The following is a 9,531-nucleotide window of genomic DNA, read 5'->3' on the forward strand; positions in this document are numbered from 1 at the left end:
GAGAGATCACAAATTCCTCCTTTTACATCAAAGACATTCATAGAATCATAGAAGAGTCTGGGTTGGAAGGGACCTTTAAAGGTCATCTAGTCCAACGCCCCCTGCCGTGGGCAGGGACATCTTCAACTATATCAGGTTGCTCAGAGCCCTGTCCAACCTCTTTAGCACAGAAAGAAGTATGGCATATATTTACCATTATGGCATCAGAACATATTAATGATTGCATTATTTTGATCTAAGATACTTCTAGCTCAGCATCAGCCTCTGACAGTAGCTAAAAACAACCAAAAACGCCTAAGAAAAAGTACAAGAATAGTGATGCTTCTTCTCACTGTTCTTCTAGACTGCTATCATTTCAGCCCAGGAACTTCTTGTTCCTTCTATGTATATAGTAATTCTCAATGGAAAGCTAATTGGAGAACAACAGACAATAATGATCTACAACAGAGATATAGAGTATTCTGCTCCTACTGGACTTGTACAGATACTGGAATTTATGCTATTAATTGTGATTGATAATCATCCTCATGACATTAAAAATAGCCGACCAAGAATGGAGCCATGCAAAATACAGTATTACAGACCAGCCCTAAGGGTCACCATACTAATTAGTTCATGCATTAATTGTCCAGCATACAGGCTGACTTGGGATTTTGGCAGGCAGAAGAGGAAAGAAGGGTGCTTCACAAATATTTTCGATTTTTAGAAGAAAAAACAATCAGAAAATTTTGTGGTTACAAACATGTGCCTTAAGAGCTCAATGTTGTTACATTACCTTTATAAATCTAATGAAGGGCAAGTGTGACCCACCAGACCTTGATACTCCAAGGTTCTGAACTCGGGAATCTGACAGGCGTAGAATGCAATGCAACTGCAAAAACAATGTGATCTAATCTCACAACTGTAGCTGCCTCACTACTGAAAGTATACCATTTAGTTTTTTGATGCCTCATATTTACTGTCAGTAAAATGGAAATAACACTTAAAGAAAATAATCAACTGACAAGTTCAGAAGCTTGATTTGAGATTCTAAACTGCTTTAAAATAAATATTTTTCCTCATGCAAGTTAGCATTAAACCAAACTTTTCTTAATTCTTCGATGAAGATACAGACAGGAGCATTTAGAAGTTATTCAACCAAGTAATTACAACACTATGTAAAACACCCAAACTATTCAACTTCATAATTCCCAGGGGAATTTACTACTAGTTGTCGTGGTTTAGCCCCAGCCGGCAACTAAGCACCACCCAGCCGCTCGCTCACTACCCCCCGGTGGGGTGGGGGAGAGAATCGGAAGCCATCTCCAGGAAAGCAGGGCTCCATCACGCGTAACGGTTACTTGGGAAGACAAACGCCATCACTCCGAACGTCCCTCCCTTCCTCCTTCTTCCCCCAGCTTTATACACTGAGCATGATGTCATATGGTATAGAATATCCCTTTGGTCAGTTGGGGTCAGCTGTCCCGGCTGTGTCCCCTCCCAACTTCTTGTGCACCCCCAGCCTACTTGCTGGTGGGGTGCTGTGAGAGGCAAAAAAGGCCTTGACTCTGTGTAAGCACTGCTCAGCAGTAATGAAAACATCGCTGTATTACCAACACTGTTTCTAGCACAAATCCAAAACACAGCCCCACACTAGCTACTCTGAAGAAAATTAACTCTACCCCAGCCAAAACCAGCACATAGTTAGCAGTAGTAGTTAGGAACATCCAGTTCTGGTTGTTTCAAATTTAAGCTGCCTTGAAGCATTTACAATTGAAGCTTTTAAAAAACTTTTCTTTGAAGTCCACTTGTTCATAGATTTCATTTTGAAACTTAAAAAGAAAGTGATAATTTTCTAAACAATTGTACATGACCCTCAAGTCAGACACATTTTACATGTGATTACACAAGAGATTTAGCTAGACAGAAGGCAAAATTCTGAGAAAGTTAAGATGCGAAGAACTGAAGTTGAACTTTGATATTATCTTATTTCCCAAAAGTGTTGTCATTTGAAATGAAACAGACAACCTGAAGATTAATCTTTACTGTGAACAGTACGATATATTATACAAATTTAAAAAGTACTACAAATATTTTAAAAAGCTCTTTCATTTATTGTTATACAGTCCAGTAATGGAAGGATGGATAATTAACATTTTCATTTGTTGTTCATGAAATAGAACTATGGAACATAACACCCTGCAATACTGGCGAAATGCAAGTATTAGCTCTTACTTCATTACAGCAATTGTAATGTTGTACCATTATAAATACTGAAGGACAACTATAATTAAAAAAAAAGGTGTATAGTCACACACAAGTATTTTCAGACCCTGTAAAAAGCTATAAATAATTTAATTCTTCACTTTGCAAATTCTAAGATTTTAATAAAATCCCTAGTAATGGTTTCCAGTACAAACACCATGTATCTAACTTGAAAAGTTACAGAAACAGAGAGGTACCTTATCAACAACAATAATAAAAAAACCCCAAACAACCACAACCCAAACCCACAAGACACTTTAAACACAATACAATACATAAGACTTACCTGAACACTTCCCTAACCTGCCATCAAATGTTCCTAGCCGATGAAAAATTCATGTAACACTACTGGTAGTAGCTTAATGAATATGGTCAAAGGAATGTCAGAACACTGGATTATAATAAAAATACACCTTAAAAGCTTACATCTGAAATATACTACTATATATAGTCTATGCTGTTAACACTACATAAACACAAAGGGGAGAGCAAAGAAATAAGTTAATATCAGTATTTGAGTTTTATGCCATGTCTTCTCAAAACTCCGTATCAGTGTATAATTGCCATTTTTGTTCAAACAAATTCATGTTAAGACGTCAATCTGTATTTTATGTCATAACACATTCCCCCAGTGACAAAATCTAAACTAAATTATCTAAGTAGAAAACAAACGAGTCATCTCACTTAATTTTGACTACCCAAATTACTTAGCCCATTCACAAGGTGCTCCCTCCTCCTCCCAAGTAATAGTTTTTGCTAATAAAACCTCTGTTCTCTGCATCTGTAGCGTTCAGGGTGGGGGAGAGGGGACTCAACTATTATTGATTAAACTGTATAAAGAATTTGAAAATAAAATTGCACTTACATCATAACTATAGTCTGCATCATTTGTTACTGTCAAGTCTGCAAGGTCTCCAAGGCCCAGTACACTTAACAACACATCATCAGAACCCATAATAAATGACTTGCCTCCTCCAGGTGGAAACGTTATTGGCTCAGCTACAAAGAACAAAACAGTTTCTTTAAGTCTCAATGTAATAATTCAAACTGATGAAAAACTGCATTATTCATCACTTAAAAGCAAAGCAGAGTTTAAAACTGAACTTGTATGTACTACATACTGCCCCAACTAAAAAAAAAGAGCATGACAACACACACACGTGCAAACACACACATATATATTAAATAAACAATTCTTATATCATGCTTTGTCATTTGATTTCAACTTACTTTACAGAGGTGTTCAATACTACTGACAAGTGACTTGACTGACATTACATTGCAGTATCAAATGTACGTCCCAGGTCTCCAAATTCTCAGCGAAATATTTCATTCACTACACTATGCTATCTGCCTTCTATCCATTTGCAAGTAAGTCTCTGTGCTTTATACTAGACAAATATCTCTACTTGCATGTGTAAATATTTTTCATCTCTCAGGCTAAAGGCCTCCTGTAAAACATCTCTTCTACTTTGATTTTTTCAAATTATTAAAAAAATGAAAACATCTGTTATTCATTAATTCTCTCTTTCTCAGCATGATTTTGGATTCTAATTTAAAATACACTCAACTGATATTTATCTTAGCTAGCTGTGCCTTCCCCAAATTAAAATTTAACATTTCTGCTAATTATAATTTAGAATGAATACAAATTATATATAACCATTCATTCTCAATTCACACCTGAAAAATAAAGTTTCAAATATTCACCCATATTCTTTACATTCTTCAACAATTCTGTATATCCCCTTCTACCCACAAATAGAAATTTAGCAGTAAGGAATAGTAATAAAGGCTTAAACATTGTAATACTTCAGCATATTTTAGAAGCTGCTTTTACTTATCAGTATTGCCTTCCGTGCAAAAATTGGGACACTTGTTAGGTAGAGTACTTAAACTTCAGCTATGTGTGAACTTCAGCTAAGTGCAAACATCTGCAAAATATGTTAAATTGTATTTAACATCTTTAAAAATTAAACTTGCTTGACTTTCGGATTTCACTGATTTGGCAGAGAGAGTTATGGTCTCACTTTAACAGCACCCCCTTGTTTCTAATCCTCTCAGACAAACCTTGAAACTCAGAGAAAATGAAGTTTTCAGATCTGAAAAAACATCCATATCCTGTTTTTTTTCTTACAAAAATAGTTCCAAACAAGAGGACTAATAATCAACACATTCCTGTTTTGAACATGCATCTTTATTATTCTGTATCATCACTATCTGAATGGTAACCTAGTTATGTTCCACTCCAGCTGAAGAAAAGTAACTAAGACCAGGTGTAAAGTTATAGATATCTGGCATCATTACTATGGCTACACAAAGAGGAGCCAGTCCAGCTAGATCAAAAAATCACTTCAAGAATAAAACAAGTTCTAATGCTTGAGAACTACTATACTATACAAAAAATGTAACATTAGCACAGGCAACACAACTGTACATGAGAAGCTAAGAATATCATCTATATAAGAATAAAGACTGCTGTTCCTACAATTGCATAAAAAGAGCAAATAGTATTCTACCTATGCACAATCACCTCTTTATAAAACATTCACAATCAATACAAAGGTCTTGACTCATCAGAATGCTACATTAAATTAACAGCCCAAAATAGCTTACCATGCCCTTATATGAATAAGCTTTTCATTTCTGTTAATATTTTACTAAAACTCTCAGTTTGACAACCTATTCCAAACCACTCATATTTCAGAAAAAGCCATATTCCTAGAATACACCTTATTATTTTCCATGTTCCCACCTATTTCCCTTACCATTGGTTTTTGGGGTTTGGTTTTTTTTGGGGGGGTAAGGAGGTATCCAGTCATCCATGCTTATTAGATGAGATCAGAGTTTCTAAGGATTGATTTATTAGTGAAAGTGTCTGAGCTGAGTATAAAAGGAAATAGAAACAATACTTTATATGAAGCAAGAAATAAAATAACATCACAAAAATTCTCTTGGTGAACCTAAATCGTGAAATCCTCAAATGAATAACAATTCATGGTTCTTTTCTGACAGAAAAAGAGTGGGAAGAAAAAAAAAACAAGATAAAGGTTACAAAAGAAAAAGAGGGCTCTTTTAGGGGTTTTTGTTGTTGTTGTTGTCGTCGTTGGTGGTTGGTTTTGTGGTTGGGTTTTTTCCCCTTTTCTTTTTGTCTCCCACAGAAAGACTTCAACACTTCTATTTGGAATTTCCAAAACTGGCTCACCTCTACTGTCTTAGCAACATCCCAGCCTCCCAAATACAAGTATCCATTTACAAGTCAAACCTTCCAAGTCATTATTTGCATCAGAGGTGAATATCCCTTTCTTTAAAGCTTCAAAAATAATGCTATCTGAAATTTAGAACCATATTTCTCAATACTAAAGTTGCCAATATGTATAATATGTTGTATAACTACATTTTAATTTATTTGCACATTTTATTATTTTAAAATAAGACATATTCAAAGAAGTTGAAAAAATGGTTGCAAGCTGTTTTTATAAAAAGAAAAGGCAGAAAAGTAATACAATGAAAGATGTGTGATGTTATAGCTACTAAAAGACCCACAACTCTGCATATCAAAAACATTGCATCAATAGATATATGCAAATGATAAAGTTAAATAAAGTACTTATTGAATGCTTTTCATCTTTAAAAAAATCCAAGTATTTTTCTAACACACAGAGTACAATATTATCCTCATAGCATAATACATATGTTTAACTGAGTCGTGATCAATAAATACCAAGTAAAAATGTAAGTGATAGTACAAGTTTCTCTGTAGGTGAAGCTAGGTGAAAAAAATGCAATGATTAAATATTTGCTTGGCCAATCCTAACCAGTACTTATTACCCTCAAGTTCTTGGCATCATACATAATTAAGTGAAATTCAAGCAGTAATATTTGTACAGACTGAAACTGCTTCAATCTCTAATCAAATATGTATGTTCATATATGCTGTTGTTGTCTACTATAAGTCAGGGACATTTTAATCTTGTTTTCCAGAAAGTTAATACGTGGTACACCAAAAGCAGCAGTTAATGCCTGAGCAATTAGCTGTTACTGCTATTTTTTTGTCAATCTATAGATTGACACCCCCACAATCTATAGATATTAAAAAAGAAAAACAAACACGTGAAAATAATAATTCTCTGTACAATACATTGGATGGAGAATCATGCTGCAGTTGATTCTGTTTCTGAAAGTCATGCAATATGGTGAAATGGAAACCCCAGTTTCTTATGGCCAAAACTAGAAAGTGTAATTACAGCATAAAATTTTTCTCATCATATTTAACCAGGCACTTGAGTGTGGGGGAAAAAAACAAAACCACCACAAAAAAACCCAAACCAAAAAACACACCTTTAGGGGTATAAAAGATACATTCCCAGCCAATTAGAACCATAGTTTACTTTCCTCCCTGAACCTCCTCCTCCCCTCAAGAAAAAAAAAAAAAAAAGAAAAAAGTGATCTTAATAAGACTTTGTTCTCTATATGAAGATGAAATCATGAACCACTATCTCAGAACCGTAACACTTCAGAGTGTAGCATAAACCTTATGTACAGTCACAAGAACGTTATGGCTTGGTAACGTTCATCAGCATAGGCTTGTGTGTCCCAGCAAGAAAGCCTAAAGTTGTCTGCAGAAAACTTAGCTTTTAAAACACAGCTGAATGAATAATTGACAAAAATCTGCATTTTACGGTAATGAAGTATTTGGCCTTGTTAACAAAAGGCAGACCTAGAAGGAATTCAAAAGACAACGCTAAGCTTGTTTGCTTGCAGCTTTGCACCATACGGTACAGACAAAAACTTTAAAAGCCACATAGTATTCAGGATAGAATTTCTGATCAAACAGCAAAACTTACACTCAAATATTCAAGTTTAAAAGTTATGCAGAAACCACAATTAGCAGATATGATGGTAAGATATTCATACTACTGCTTTAAAGCCCAAACTACACTGATAAGCTGAAAACATACGAACACATTAAATAGCATGAAAATATAATCCTGAAGGCACAGTTTATTTGAAAATAGCATGGACAATCTTTATTTGAAGGGTAGCACAGTGTTTGTGCTACAGGAACCAGGCAATAAAAGTCAGTCCCTATCAAATTCAAATTTAGCATCTATTTCTTCAGAAAGATTGTTTTGTCCAATATTATTTTTAGATGTAAAGTCTGTAAAAGAGACAACAGCTATACGTCCTGTCCTTAAACAATGAACATCTGTGTTCCTTTGCACAACATGTATGGCCTAAGAAAAATAGCCTAAGACAGACGGAGGGAACTGTAACTGTAGGGTCACATGCCCTTAATACCTTAAACAAGGCTAAAAGGCAACCTAAAGCATGTAAATACTAAACCTAAATGCAACCTAAATGTATGTCCACAAGTTTTAGCACGTGGAATTTCACCAGTCGGTTTTTCAATTGCACTCCACAAGTAAATTTGATACTGGTTCATCTTTAAGTCATAAATAAAAAAAAAAGATGAAAAGGAAGGCAGTAAAAGAGAAGGTGGGAAGACAAACACTTTTGTAAAATAATAGTTTGGGAGAGAACAAAAAAACTCTCCCTGCAAACTTTCTATTTTTCTGCTTGCCTGATGACAGGCATTTGTGGGGGCGGGGTGAAGGACGAATAGCAGAACCAACAGATTATCAGGATCAGTAATAACGCAAATTCTTTCCACTTCTGGTATAGCTGATACCATGCCAGGGCTTATGGGTCAAAGATCATCATAAAGGAGCCAAATCTGAATTCAGCTGAGCATTCTGAATTAATATGTTCTGAGTAGAGGACAGAATTCACATAATGGTATTCTAATCTGAAAGTTAATACAAGGAAAGTCATTCCTTTAAAACAAAAAACTTAAAGCTGAATACAAGATTTTAGGCTATTTAGATAATAGTTTGCCACTCTCTTCTATTGCCTAAGATAATCCTGAAATTGAAACCAGTACTTTGTAACGAAAGTATCTTTGTATGCTTCTGTATATAGACCAAGAGAATTTTAAAAAAGAGAACATTAAACTTGAGGAAAAGAGACAAGTTAGTCTCATAACTTAAATAACCACTTCTAAATTTCACTTTACAATGCAAACTGTGTATCAAATGTTAATACTCACCTTTTTTCTCCTCAATCAATAACACCCTATTTGTAAAAGGCTTTTCTAACAGGGGAGTCTGCAAACAGGGATTTAATAGTGAATAGTTTCAGAACACACTGCTGTACATGAAGTTGTTTAAATATACTTATGAAATAATGGTGAGTTACGATAAGCCACAGAAACTCAAGCCATATTCTCATAAAACCATTTGGGAAAAATTGCAAATAAAATAATAATGTGGCAATCTGCAATTGCATTAAGCTTTATAGAGGGGACAGTAAATTACAGCGTGTGCTTTCTAAAAGAAATCTCCTGAAATAGAATAAGTAGCTGAATTTTTTGTACCTTCCTCTGCTCTTGCACCTTCATGATCAGTCATTCTAGAAGAGGGTGACCTAGATTGATTAATGATTCCTGAAGGGATGTGGGGTATCTCATCATCGCCCAGATCAGCTATCATGTCGTGAAGTTTTGTCCTGTTGACTCCTGTAAATTAACGTCAGCAGCAAAGATTCATTTGATTGCTACCGCTTCACTTGACTGAAGTCTAAAAATCCATTAAACTAAACAAGAATAATTACTGATGGGATCTCCTTAAAATAAATACAATGCTTTGCTTTTGTCTTTGTATATTAATAAAATTGATCTTTTGGAAATCAAAAGAAGGAGTTAATACATCAAATCTGAAAACTACATGCAAACAGTTTTAATACACTAGATCAGAGAATAACTCCTTTGTGTTCTGTAGATCTATTCTACAATTTCCTGTGGGAGAGAAAAAAATCTTACAGCCCTACTGAGAAGTCAAGCCAAATACTAAAAGAACATTAACTATTAAAGAAAATACATATGAATTAAACATTTGCTAATAATATTATACAACTTTAACTATACTAAACAATTTAACACCGAAAAACAGAGTGCAAATAAAAAATAAGCTTAAAAATGAGGGAAAAAGTACAGACAACTCATAATGGGGGTGCAACAAACAATTAACTTTCCCTGCTTTTGAATGGTATTTAAATTGTATAAAGTGTTTATTAAACACAAAAGCAAGAATGCTTCCACCACTGTATGAAATTGCAGATGTATATTACCCTTATTATACAAGCATTATAAGTGCATTAAATTCATGATGTAGACACTAGCAAACAAGAATAGTATAATTTAATTTTTTTATTAATAAATTCATTCCT

At 34.4% G+C, this 9,531-nt stretch overlaps 1 protein-coding gene across 3 annotated transcripts in view; it reads right to left on the reverse strand.

Annotated features, from left to right (window-relative positions):
- Nucleotides 1–9,531, reverse strand: part of STRN3 (striatin, calmodulin binding protein 3) — a 48,033-nt gene that overhangs the window by 17,263 nt on the left and 21,239 nt on the right. For 2 of the 3 annotated variants that reach the window (XM_009319343.1, XM_009319342.1), the window contains 2 exons: nt 8,681–8,821; nt 3,110–3,243 (listed from right to left, as the gene is read on the reverse strand). In XM_009319343.1, the coding sequence (XP_009317618.1) occupies nt 3,110–3,243; nt 8,681–8,821 (275 nt within the window). The remainder of the gene's footprint in view (nt 1–3,109; nt 3,244–8,680; nt 8,822–9,531) is intronic. The other variant, XM_009319344.1, reaches the window with a different exon arrangement.

This window comes from Pygoscelis adeliae, unplaced genomic scaffold (assembly GCF_000699105.1).
Source record: "Pygoscelis adeliae isolate BGI_AS28 unplaced genomic scaffold, ASM69910v1 Scaffold71, whole genome shotgun sequence".
Classification (NCBI taxonomy): domain Eukaryota; kingdom Metazoa; phylum Chordata; class Aves; order Sphenisciformes; family Spheniscidae; genus Pygoscelis; species Pygoscelis adeliae.